The sequence below is a fragment of the Adelges cooleyi genome, unplaced genomic scaffold (assembly GCF_023614345.1).
Source record: "Adelges cooleyi isolate 19-005CV unplaced genomic scaffold, UGA_ACOO_1.1 ACOO_flye_CR_arks_rails_tigmint_CR_PRNA_2, whole genome shotgun sequence".
NCBI lineage: Eukaryota > Metazoa > Arthropoda > Insecta > Hemiptera > Adelgidae > Adelges > Adelges cooleyi.
Genome location: NW_026095860.1, coordinates 13,069,227 through 13,083,925, shown reverse-complemented (window position 1 = coordinate 13,083,925; position 14,699 = coordinate 13,069,227). Strand labels below are relative to the sequence as shown.

The window sequence follows — 14,699 nt, the reverse complement described above, 5'->3', positions numbered from 1 at the left end:
CAAGCACTGTTGAAGGCACACAAATAAAAAGCTCTTTAAAATGGCATCGGCTAATTTTCAAAATAATTAAATATAAATTTGTTGTTTCTAATGGGCACAGCCGTTTTTCAAAAGCTATCGATTACTCTTATGTTGCACGCTAACACACGTTGGTGCGTTTTCCCTTCACCTCATACATTATTATCTTCACGCTGAACCAAACCATAAAATAAAGATATGAGTAATAACTTATCTTTCGATTTTTTTGTTTATACATTTAAAAATTTATGTTCGAGTAAAAAGCGTTAACATATTTTTTTTATTTAAACGCTTCTCACAGATTTTTTATCGTGGGTAACCACACGAAGCCAAATGTACAATTTTATAGTTAATTAGCACAACATTTATAATAAATTTTAATTATTCCAACAGTTATTGTATTATATAGGTACAATTGCATTTCAATATTAACGACGAAAAAATACATTTCTTTTACGGAAAATCGTTTTAAACCGACTAGGAAATTAATCTGTTTTATTGTCTAAAACTTCACGTCGAGGATTTATGATTTAGTTCAACGAATAATGCTATTGTGTAAACAAGTACCTACAACGAATCACAAGTTTATGTATTCATATTATCACAATCTGCATAAGCTTGCGCCATGAACAAGCTCTTGTCCGGCCTTTTGTAGGCATAATAACTGCTGCAATGGTTAGGTCAACGGGCTGTATTAACCGTCTAGACTCGAAGGATCGTGGTGAAGATTAGCTATAATACTATATAGTATTATTGTTTGTATTCGTATTCAATATTGTACGACCTTTATATTTGTATACCATTTCGAATGAAACACCACTTTGTTGAGATTGCATTGCAAAATACCTATTATAAAATATGATTATACAATCTCTTAAAACCTATTATACAATATTATGATTGCTGAAATATATTACAAATCAAACATCATTTATTACCTCTTTCGGTTTAGTTTCAGAGAATTAAATAAACTCACTAAAATTAAAATAAACATTTAACAAACGCATTTTATATCCCTTTCTTTGTCTTACAAAGGCCGTTGAGGCACATCGGTGTTCCGTACATTTCATAAAATAAAAATTAGAGTTTAGCATTAATCTAAATTAATGAAGTATTATTATAAAATATACATTAAATATATTTATGATTACTCTTGATATTTTTTATCCCTGTTTTTTATTCTTTATTAATAATTGGAATACATTTTCAAAAATGTTGCAAAACTATAAAGAAAAATTAATAAAAAATTAACCCTTAATTTGTCATCGTGTTATATTAATCTGACTTTCTAGGTTACAAATGCTATTGTTCTCTATACCTCGGTAAACTATTACGCTTCCGCCTTGGATCTAATGATGAATAGTTTTAGTAAAAGATATATGCTATATTTTTCGTAAGAATTATAATAAAAACTAAAGCACATTAAATTTCAATAAATTATGTAATAGAATAGAGCATGCACTAAATTACTATAAACCTGAAAACCGAAATTGACCCTAGAGACCCGAAGTAATGTCTTATGATAACACTTTGTGTAATTTAATCGCTTAATTTTTAGTAGTTTTTTTTTCCCAATAACGTGTAATGGTTGAATTATTAAGTTTATTATGATCATTTTTCAATAGTAGTTTACTTCGCTTGACATTCGTTTAGCTAATTTTTTTTTTTTTTTAATCAATGTTATTATCATATTATACTTGATCATTCGTTCATAATTGGAAACAGACTAAAAAAAAATAATAATAAAACACTCCGACACTGTTAAGCGAACAATATGCATTAACCCATGGTAAAGATAAGATGGTCGAACAGGTATTTTTTTTTTTTTTTTGCTAGGGTATTTTTTGCCTTGCCTTGCCGTTAAAGTGTTTGTAATAACTTGTGCATGGCGCACTTCGACGTCGGTCGGTATAAGGTCGAGTGGCAATTATGTGAAATTCAGCATTATTTTCCGCTTTTGAACGAATACAACAATCACTATGCGCGGTGACAATGATGCGCCGGTAAAGTGTTTTTTTATTTTTATATTTTTTTCGCTTGCATGGCAATATTTTTTTATGCATAAAAAACACATAGAACGCGTCGCGCGATCTTGACTGTCGTTGCCGTCTATTGTTACAACCGCACGAAACGCATAATATTGTAAAATAATAATAATTAATAATTGGCTTATAATTATTTTCTCCACGCAGATTCCGAACTAGATGACTTGGAAACACCAGCCAGATATAGACCGGAGAGCGTACAATATTTCTGTCGGACGACGGGTTTCACGGAATCGGAAATCAAAAAAATTTACCGCAACTTCAAGACGGAATGCCCGACGGGTCTTATTAAAGAGGACACGTTTCGTGGCTTTTACTCGCAATTCTTCCCCCAAGGAGGTAATAATATATTATTGCCTACTCACAATAGCACACCTTCACCCACACAGCAGATGATAACAGTTTTAATCGAAACGTTTTCAAAAATACGCATGTATATAGTTTATCGACATAATATAACTTTTATAATAAAATATTGTGTTTACATTATATTTTATCAACTAAAAATACTCAGAAAATCATTACAGTACGTTTAGCTGGTAAATTGACAGTTTAAAATTGGTATTTTGTTTACACTGTTTACGTATCTTTCTATTTTGTTACTTATTTTACTGGAAAATTGAAGAAAAAAAATATAGTAATTAATCGATACATTTTTGGAATAAATCCGGAAACCCATTTTTTTTGGAAAAATTGTAGTCCAAATTGACATTTCTATAAAAGTATAAATATTTATATATTCAAAACTGAAAAACAGAATAAAACTATTTTTGTATAGAAAAATAAATGTTTACATGAATTGTTCTCAACTTCCTACGGAAAAGCATCATAACGCATTGTGTCAACAAAATGTATTTCTGTATTCAGACTAACTAAATATAATTCAAGGAATATTATTTAAATTTTCCAACAAAAATTATTGTACATCTTCAACAATGTGTTACTTGTATAAAGGACTCATCTTTCAAATACAGAAATTGTTTGCTATTTTAATTCCTATAAAAGCTTTCAATAGGCATTTTGACTGCTATACATTATATTCACTTAAATGTTGAACGAACGATATTTAATTATTTTTATCAAAAGGAACGTTAATTTAATTATATAATATTATAAGATTATTACAGCTAAAGTATATTATTCAAATTCAAAAAGTTAGAAATTATAACATGTGATCCGACTACCTTAAAAAAAGTTTCAACGGCTATTGTACGATTTAATACCAATGTATTTTTTTCAGACACACATGTTATTTTTTAATGATTGATTCTTTTTAAGATTTATCTCTATTATGTAGAAGGTTTTTCGATAAACTAGCTCGTTTCAATTGCCGTGTGGGATATAGTCCTTTGACAAAATAATATTAAATTTTATCATATATTTCAGCGAACACCAGTCAATACGCTCACTACGTTTTTCAATCACTCGACCACGAGAGAAACGGTATTCTAAATTTTGAGGTAAGAATAATACTCATAATAATTGGACATTTACCTAACTATTTATATTTATGTATTTATATTGTACGTAGTTAGTTATAAGTATACTCGTACTTATAGTACGACTATACTTATACGAATAGTATTCAATATACTCAACGTGCATAAATCAACGATATTGAACAGATTATAAGATTGTATATATAAATATTTATACATAGGGTATTATTTTTTATCGTCAATTTTGATAATTTAAAAAATGCGTGACCGTTTATATAGTAATTTATGTAATATGTTTGCGATCTAATCCAGGTATTTTCGTTTCTTTCGATTTGTAGAAACAAACAAAAAAAAATGGTCAAGTTTTTTTTTAACTGGAATATATTATTTATTATTCGATGGAATTACTTGGGCGGGCCGTAAATTAAGACACGTGCGTCAAAGTTTTTAAAAAATAATTTCCATCACCCGCTAGAACTTTGTACGTCGTAAAGTTATAAGTCACTTTTAAAATGGAGATTAAATAATGTTATATATAATATTCAGACCACATAATGCCTTTAGAAGTAAGAGTTATATTATTTCGAACGCAATAATTTATAACAGCTGTCGTTTATTTTAAGCTAAGGTAAATTTAACTCATACTGTTTCATTGAAAAATTATAATAATAATAGTTTTAATTATAATATATTTCGTAATATTATCGACGCCGTATTTATGTCAAGAGTCAAAAAACTATATTATTAACAATTAATTATGAATTTAATAGTTAGTATACACCAATAACTTTAATAAATAATATTATATCAATATTTAATAGTTGTAATTATTTTCAAAACATCTAATCAAATATATTGACCATTTAAAAAACAATAAAAAGGCATGGTTTTATATTTCTGCGTGGGTTAGTTCAGCTTTATTTGGACCGTCGAAAATGATAAAATCAATGCAAATATGTCAAACCATAATATAATACATTATGTTATTCTTCTTCATCTTCTGGGCTTTTACAGGCCTTTAAGGCCCATCGCCGCAACAACGTATTGTCTCCAACCCGTTTCTTAAAATCGTTTGCACATTCTTCTGCGTTCCTTACGTTCAAAAGTTAAAAGTCTTCTTGTACTCTATCCATCCATATTTGTCTGGAGCGTCCTCTAGGTCTCTTAGTGTCGGGTTTCCATTTAGTTATTGATCCAATCATTCCCTCTGATCTCCATACGTGCCCCGCCCAACTTATCCTCGTGCTCTTCGGGGGCCCAATAATGGTAGGTTCCTCATAGAGATTATCCAATTCTTCGTTGTTTCTCATTTCATACTCTCCATCGTTATTTCTTTTTGGACCGAAGATTTTCCTTAATATCTTTCTTTCAAACACTTCCAACTTTCCTTCATTACTTAACATTATGTTATTGACTAACTATATTGTTACGTTTTATAATTCTATTATAAATAAAATCCAGATATATTTTTTTATACAATAAATCGAAAATATTTGTTTGCTATATGTTTATCTTGATTTTATATCAAACTAGGACTAATACAAAAATTAAACTTCAAAAAATAATTAAACGACTGCTTTGTGTTACCCAGTCAGGTCTAATTGCACAAAATGCGTGTAATCAAAATTCATCTTGACGTTTTGAATGAAAGCGTTCAATGCTAAGCTTATAATATTGTTGTAAATATAATAAGAATAATGACTAATCTATTATACTCCGGGCTCTGACGTTTCCTTTGATTATGTTTTACTGTTTTTACCCGAGAAATGTATTCTAAGTATTTAACAAATTACATTAATTAAATTCGAAAAAGTCAGTAGATTCGCTGAAATTACAATAATACTTGTTGTATAATCTGGTTAGAGACTACGCCTTGAACGCATATACAATTAGCATTGTGAAAAGAGAGAAAGATTAGGCAAAGAAGATTTGGTTTGATGAATTCTGATATGAAAACCGAAATAGCTGTATAGTGTATTATAATGCAGTATTATAATATACTGTAGGAAAATAGTATTTTTTTTATTTTTCACAGATAATAATATAGCTTTCTATTACTTGTGCGGAGTAAATCCAAAGTTTTAATAACTTTTAGCCAAAAATAAAATTATACTTCCAAAGTTCGGTAATTGTATGCAATTTATTCAAGTATATTAATTGTATTCGGTGTATAAGTTTGCCAAAGTTTTTTCCATCGAAATTCGACACGTTTAAACGTTATCTCCCCATTACGCGTTTCTTCTTTCCAACAAACATTCTAAAAAAAATAATAATAATAATAATACCTAATCAAATTCAAGCGCTTAAGATACTTTGGATACTCAAAACAAAATAACAATATAAACACAATCGTTAGCTTTTAAACATTATATTATAATATTCAAAGTTAATAGTAAAAATCGTTCACTATATTACTTTTCGGTGTATTTTAAATGTTAAAAATATTATGTTCGTGTTTAACGTTTAACGACACAATTACACAATTTAATATTGTCTTTACCGCAATCGCTCTGCCCCACCTTCTTAAGATTCAGGAAAGTATATTGATTTTCAAAATGTGTCCAACAAGTGATTTTTCTCGACACTTTTTTTTTCTTTTTTTTTTTTGCACGCACCCAATCCGAGAAAACATTGTATCGTTTCCAAAACGTTAAGCGAGAGTTGTCGTTGCCTTTTCATCGACTCGATGCTTCGGCCCCATTAGCCCGAGGAAAAGCGGAATTCAGTCATCCTTAAAACCGGATGAAGCGGACACCAAAGCCATTAAAGTGAAATGCCTTTTCCAAGCACGGTCGGGTTATCTTTTCAATAACTGACCGCGACCTTAGTGACTTAGTGAGTAATAATAAACACCCTATACCGTTCGGTTGTTAGCGCTATTTGTTAATTTAATGAGTGGTCGCAGCTCAACGTTTGAAAACATCTAACGATTAAGTTTATGTCAACCCAATTCAAAAATAAAAATAAATTCAACGAAAACTTAACCATAGAAAAATACGTCGACGTTGAACACATCCAAACGGCTTTGTATTACCCTTTACTATAATACATCTACTGAAAATTTTAACAAGATTATAAGACCGTTTTACTTTTATTGTTCATTTCCTACAGTAATCAGGAACGGTTTAAAATGCTTATCACTCAGCGAGCCTTTGTTGTCTCTTGTAACGATAATTTTATATACAACAGTCGTTTGGTCTACAATAAATTTAATTATCTGTAAAAATATAGTAGATTTACACACAATTAGAGAACTAGGTATATACTGAGAGTGTCAAGTAAAAACAAATAACAAAATTATATTGTTATAAGTTATAACCATAAGAAAAATTCTGAATTTATTATTATACAAATATTAGTTAACAGTACAGCTTTAGTACTCGTGACTCCAATTATTTGTTTCCAATTGGTTTTGTGTGGTTAAAATATAAATAAGGTAGGACTGTTGTATAGGGTGGACACGATTTTATGTTATTTATATACCATAAAAATATCCGTACAAATATGTATCAGCTCATACTTAAACTTTGAAATTAAATTTACTTAGGGGTTTATAACTCAAATTTGTTCCACTCTGATAAATCCGGATTTTCCTGAATAGTTAATTAAAATAATTATCAATTTTATAGTTTTATGGTTTACATGAATTCATAATTTATGTGTAGTGTACTTAGTGTTATTTTGTATTAGAAAATCATAAAGCAAGCTAGAAACAAACATTATAAACCTGCGTTATTACTTGTCGGTTGTACTTTATATTTCTGACCAAATTAACTATTTCCCAAATAAAGCAAACGTACATTTAATGTATGTATATATATCCTATAAACTGTGCTATGACAACAAGCGTGACCGTGGATTTAGGTCAATTTCGTTGGGGTATGCTCGAAATTAAAAATATAATCTCTCCTCACCCTCCGCCATTCACGTTTTAATTACAATTCTGAAAAATATATGTTACGCCAAGATCGTGTCAGAATCCATCACTGTAAAAACCATAATAGTGTACACAAAATAAAAATTGTGGATTAAAATCATAACAACACCGTTATACGATTATACATATTTATATATTTTCAAATACCTTATTATAGCTACTTATGACTTTTAGTGTTCTTAAGTTTAAGTGTAATCCGTTTGTGACCGACAAATAGGAATTACTAGGAGAGCCAGACAATATAAGTAGTGACAAATCAAACATATAGTTTATACGTTCAAATAAAGTTTCTAAACGCAAATAAAACTGTGCATAACCTGAGTAATTGGCATTCATATGATATATGATACAAGGCCAGTACTTACGCTTTAATGAGTTTAAGATAATTTATATAGTTAAACTCGACTAATTATATGTATTATAAAAACTAAAAAATATGTATTGGCAAAAAATCAAACAAGTATAATATTTGTTTCATGTTTAAAACAAAAATCATATCGTGTAATTATTGAGTATTTAATAATATTTAGAAAATATAATTGAAAAAAAAATTTTCTTTTAAATGACCTAACTTAAGGAGAAGTCATGTAACCAACGATTCCGCCTTATTGGTTTGTATATAAACATTTTAAAAAAGTTACCATTTATGTATTTAGTTCAACTTTAACTATTTAGATAACTATTATTAGCAACTCTGAATTATGATATATGTACTTAAAAAATGTATCACAAACTCATAAATCTTAACTCTGTATGTAATGTTTTGTTAAGAAGTGTTTCTACATAATTGTTGTGTCTTGTAATCGGAAAATTGTACTTATATTTTTTTCATCTACAAAAAACCCACTATGTCGAGTAGCAAATAGAAGGCTAGTGAAAACGGACTGTACTGTGTGTAAACTATTTATCCAATTTAAACGCAATCACGTTGTGTATCACTGTCCACTATGTACGCAGAACGTTTTTCGTTAAATCACAACACTGAACACATAAAAACAAAAATAAATAAAAAACCTCGGTCTTAATGGCAATAAAACAGCGTCGCTATACTTACGAATATATATATATATATATATATATATTTATATATATTTTTTTATTGCCAACTAGTACCATCCCAATAGCAATTAGACAATACACTGACGCACGTATCATATACCTCGAGTGTTTTATTTGAAAAAACAACGCAACGACTACCCTCCTGCTTCTCCTTTCAAGTCATGGGTTTCGGTATTAAATTAAATAGCCGTTACCGCGCCGCAGGAAACCCGAGCACTTCGCCGGTGGCTGGCAATTCGCTTAAAATTACCTCTTCGGTTTTACAGTGCACACTTCATACTAGGATATTTTATTTTGTAGTGCCCCCCTCCCCCCTATTGTGGAACACCAAACCGTCGACTCATCCTCTCAACAACATTGTGAAACCTTATATCGCCATTATAGTTAAGTATTTTTAATTTTATTTAATAAACGCGGTAAATTGTATTATAATATTAAATATTGTGGTATGTTGTTTTAAAGTAAATGAAAATAACACCAATAGCGCGTCAGGAGTTTAAAAAAAAAAAAAACTTTGGAAAAACTCATTGGACGAAATGATTTAAAAAAAGTGGTGGGTAAGGTGCCTTGGAGTTATGTTTGGAAATTGACCGGTCAATAGAGTAGAGAAAAAAAAGTGTTTACTGTAACTATTTTGCAGGATAGTGGACAAATTTGGATATGCGTAGAATGAAACGATGACGGATTTGTGAACAGAGGTAGAAAGAAGTATGATCTGATTTTCAACATCATATACGACGTTTAAACTAAAAGGGTTGTCTTCAATTGTGGTTTCCTTGTATAAAATGTTTAAGTTAATACAATTATCACAGTATGCTATACTGATTTTTGAAAGTCATTTGAATTAGAAATATGTGTTTGTAACGGTTATATATTTTCTAATAAAAATATACTGTATTATAATCTAAACAAAAATGTTATTTGCGAGGGGTATCGTTACGGAAAAAGGTCACTTAGAGATAAACAACTGTACCAACCTGTACAATTTCGTGTACGGTTAATAGTGGCAAGGGCGAGGTTGTAATGGTAAATGTACTTATTCAAAAAGATTTCTAGTCAGGAAAAAAAAATATAAAAAACTTGACTTCTTTTGTCGCGGAGAAACGCGCGTTAACACAAAGCAAAAATATGTTTAAGAAACTTTTACCGCTAATGAGTGAGAACTTGGAAAAACCAACACATTTTTGCTAATCAAATTCGCGCCATGACCTCTAATTCTAATGGAAATTACTTTAAAATAATTAAGTTTATCTAAGCGTAGAGAGCTCCAAAAAAAAATTTGACTCGACCGGTGTAAATTGATTTTCGTACACCTACATTGTTTTTTAGTTACTAAATAACAAACTTGCATTTGACAGTATATGTTTAAGCATGCCTAAAACTCTGGCATATGCTCTACAACGTTAAATACTTTTTTTTATGTCGCCGACAAATATTCTCGATGAAAAAAATATCGAAACGTTCTACACTGTGTGCCTTCAATTTTGTAGTTTTCATATTGTCATAACAATACTTTTATGTACTTTACTGAAAATTATTTACTTAAGCTATTAACGATAGTTCAGAATCGTCTATTTAAGTGGACCATTCCTGAACATTCAGAGAATAACAGTCTTTTGGATTGAAAATCATATTGATGCCTCACAACAAATCAATATTGTTCATTAAATTTAGAACATTCATCATGATTTATTTTTTACCTTATCCGGTGCATTTGAGGTCAGTCATTTAAATACGTTGTCTACACAAATCTCCACCTTGTCTTTAACCATAACATCCACACACTTATTAAGTATTTCGCTATATCTTAATTCCTTTACACAAATCTCCCTTATCCGCTTGACTATTTATTTTTAACATTTATGACATTTATATCTATGCTTCACTTCATGCGGTAAATCAACCCAATGTAATTCCTACTGAACAGTTCAATTAAAACTTTAAAGATAACTGATCAAGTGCCTAAATCGCACTTACATACAAATAAATATGATTACATACGCTGAACCGGATCGATTCAAAGATCAACAGAGTAACAACAAAAACATGTCTAATGAAATAACTAGATATCTCGATTAAGAGATCAAGGATTTATTATTGTGATATCATATTTCATTCTCTTTGTATACTTCCTGTGTATAAGCTACCGGTATGACGACCGTGCTTTTCATAGGCCCACGTGGTTTTAATAATACACACACATATATGTTTATATATATATATATATATATAACTTTAATAGCGTTTAGTCTTCGTCAATACATGGGAGCTCCACATGTACTCTATTTGAAAATAATGCGCATTGAACTGGATCTTTTCATTGAAACCGAATAATAGCGTTTGCAATTCCATTAATACTGCTTCGAGTCGTAAAATAACTGGAGACTTCCATTATGTTGTAATTTTATTGAAAAGTACGATAAAAGTTGTGAATAACCGTCGAGTAATACACAGGTATAAACTATAAAATAAGAAAATACTCAAATGATTAAAAATGATTCGGATACGGCTTGAGCAATCTCACGTATGTCAATAGTTGCCTTCTCTTGGGGATGAAGCTTCCGGAATTCTGATTTTTATTACTTATAGGTACATAATTTATTAAATGTTTTTTTTTTCATTTTTATTACTAACATTTTAATTTGTATTAAAATAAAAAAATAATTAATTTGGTAATATTGTTGAACATATTTATTTTAAACACATTTTTATTTTTTTTAATATTCGTCTGAATAATAACTTAATAAGGTTAGGTTAGGTTCGAACATAACATGAATTGTGGTTTTTCCATGTACCAACAAATTATTTTTAAAAAAATATTAGATATTATTACACTCTAGGCTACGTTAATACATTGGTATTATACTTTTTTGCAAGCTGACGAGGGCATAGCCACGTGTGGACTTTCCAGTACGTTAAGCAGCAGTCGCCTTTTTTTTTAATTGAACTTTGTTTCACTACATTTGCCCATATTTAAGTGTGGGATATCATGCGAAATTATCATAAATAAACTCATTTGTTATGTGATTTAGTAATGTTTTCTGTATAATTGTTATTTTTTTAATGAAACGTAAATTGCCGGTTTTCAGTTTCTGTACATATGGAAGAAAATTCCAACATAATTTCAATCCAACAATTAATACAATGTGTACCAAGAAAGCATAATAAATTTTTTTTTTTTTTTTGAAAAATCATATTGCAACGACATAAGTCGATATGTTATACTGTTTAAAGGTTGCAGTGAAATATAATATGCATCCAAAGAGTCAAAACTCATTATTGAAATAAATAATAAATTATTATTGAAATATGGCGTTGTCATCGTCGATCGAAGCTTAGCGCAGTACCCCATTAATACAGTCATTGTTACCGGAGAAGTATATATAAGTATCTACTACCTGCCGTACTTGTGTTCATGTTCACCTTACAATAGCCTCAGTCGTGACGACTTCTTTTTATACATCTCCTGTAAGTAAGACATTCACCTCCCGCTGTCCCTTTTTTTCAGACCAACGTGCACGCCAACATTATTTTTTTTTTCTACAGTCCTTCAATTTTCTCGTGAATTTATAAAAATTACATAGAATATAATATTATGTATGCATATATTTATATTTTGTAATAACAGGACAAACGGCCGGTGTCTCTTAGTTATATATTTTCTTTTACAAGAATGACTTGCAATAACAAGACCTCTGCACGTCTCCTTATTTATAATGATTTTCTGTCATCTTGTTATGGACTGCGTGTCGCAAATATGATTTTAAAATTATTTACAGCACTGGACGACTTCATTGAACAAAGTTATAGTAATTATTACTTATCTACATCGGCTAACACTCGAGATACTGTATGGAATTATTGTACTGTATGTCTGCTCTAATAGGATTTTTAATTAAAAATATGTAGTTGTGAAATATTTGAAAAAAATAAAAACGTATAACTACCATAATCAGAGGTGTGCATTATGTGATTACATATATTTTTAAATAATAATATATTATTATTCGAATTACTATAGTTTTCCATTTTTCGTTAATTAAAGTTCTATAGAAATTTCTATAGAAAGTTCTATAGGCATCAATACTGGTTTTTAAAGTAATATAAAGCTATACAAATATTATAAGATATTTTTTGAGTTACTCTTGTAACTTCCGAAGTAAACAAAACTCGTTATCGATCAGTTAATATTTGCAAAATAATGAAATAAAATATATTCTCGTCGTTGGACTTGTGTACAAAGTACCTTCGATAAACAATTTTTCATCTATATACTGTTTGTGTAAAGAAAACGGCTCAGTGATTATAAGTTAAAACGTTATCGTTCAGATTCATATGCAAATAAAAAAAAATATATATATCATTGAAAAACCAAAACCTCTTAAGGTCCGGATTAAAGCTAAAAATATTTATTACAACAACCGCATGTTAGTACAAATAAAATAATTGTAAAAAAAAAAAAAAATGAACTGTAAAATCTCTATAGCACTCGAGGGAAATCGCAATGAATAAATCCCCATGTCGGGATCCATCCAGAATGTACATTATTGAATTAAGCCAACCCACAGCTCCACTGATTTAGTACTAAAATTTAATTCTAAAATAAACTAATAATCGTTAATGGCCGCTGATTAATAAAATATGTACTTGAGTAGTTTGTACACAATAATAATGGAAGCCTTCAGCCCGGATTGGAAGCGATGAGTTATGTACTGTAATAATATTAAGTATTCCTTTTTCAATTTGAAATATTTGCCACCAAAAGGATATTTATTTGGTTGTTAGTTATTCAGGCAAGATTTTCGTCACTATTACATTTTAATTACATTATTTAGTTAGTACAGGGTAATAATATTTAGAGAGTTGTGTAGGTTCAAACCGATTATAAATTTTACAGCGCCATCTCCATTTTAAATTTAATATTGTTACGTTTTACAATATAATTATTTTCGCCAGTCAAGCTTAAAACAGACCACATTCAATCATCCAATAAAGTTTAAGAATATACACAACACAATGTTGAACTGCTATATTGTGTGATGTTGCTATACTGTGATATTAAAAATAAATATTCATATTTAATCACAATCTATTTAGTCAAATCATAATATTTATTCAAATTAAAATGTACTTTTTTTACTCACATTCCTTATTTATACTTATACTTGACCAATATATTTTGAAATAAAACTTATCTTATGATGACATGAAAATGTTTAGCACACAAGTAATAATAATTTAGTAGTATAAATAAATAAAAACCGAATAATGTTTTTGAAACAACTATTGTTCTCCCACTCTAAGGCACAATTATTATACTCTTCAGGTCCAAAAATGGCGATTTTTGGGTTAAGACAGAGCTTTGAATGTGGAATCTGATTTTGCATCAATCCATATGTTCGGAATTTTGTTAAAAATTCTCCATTTATTATTTACAAAAGTTATATTACTCACAAGATCGTATGCTAGACAATTAACGTTATTATGCTCTCCTGAAAAGTAAAAAAAACATGTATTTGTCAGAGTCTCGGCGTAGGATAATGTTTACAAAATTGTTCACGTGATAAAAGAAAAAAACTAGTTGTAAAAAAATGTTTTAATTTTTTTGTTCTTTAGTGAAAATGAAAAAAATATGTACATTTTTCATTGTGTTATTATTATATTATAACGTCCCGGCGGCAGCAACTAAATCGTCCTCGTTTTATTATTATGGCTGTTATATTATTATTATGATTATTACTATAATACATGGACGGAGTGCGGGTTTCTTTTTTTTCATATTTGTTATTTTATATTTAACATACTAATGAAAATATAACGTTTATGTACGATTTAACGCCGCACAGTTGAAATTTACCTTTGTACACCGTTCGATTGGCTAACTATTAAACTCGTGCAGGGCATGGCCTTCCAGAACATACTTGTGTACACCAATTAAATGTATTACAGTTATTAGTTGCTATCTATAATTATTTTTCATCTCTGTATTGTTGGTTCAATGAACCGCATCTCCTTTGGAAACAATACATCGTGCAATAACCCGTTTGCGACAAATATTTCACTAGGGTACAATAATCATATTAATATTCGGTAGGGCGACAGCTGCCAAAACGCGGTAGCTGTCAAAAATACTAACTAGCATATTATTATTATTGTGTGCGGTCAAACTCAAAAACAAAAGTACCTGACAACTTTGTTTGC

General features: G+C 29.5%; 1 protein-coding gene across 3 annotated transcripts in view; it reads left to right on the top strand.

Moving 5' to 3' along the window:
* The window catches only part of LOC126833316 (Kv channel-interacting protein 4), a 62,347-nt gene that overhangs the window by 34,179 nt on the left and 13,469 nt on the right, over positions 1 to 14,699 (top strand). For all 3 annotated transcript variants that reach the window (XM_050564577.1, XM_050564575.1, XM_050564576.1), the window contains 2 exons: positions 2,211 to 2,402; positions 3,450 to 3,523. In XM_050564577.1, the coding sequence (XP_050420534.1) occupies positions 2,211 to 2,402; positions 3,450 to 3,523 (266 nt within the window). The remainder of the gene's footprint in view (positions 1 to 2,210; positions 2,403 to 3,449; positions 3,524 to 14,699) is intronic.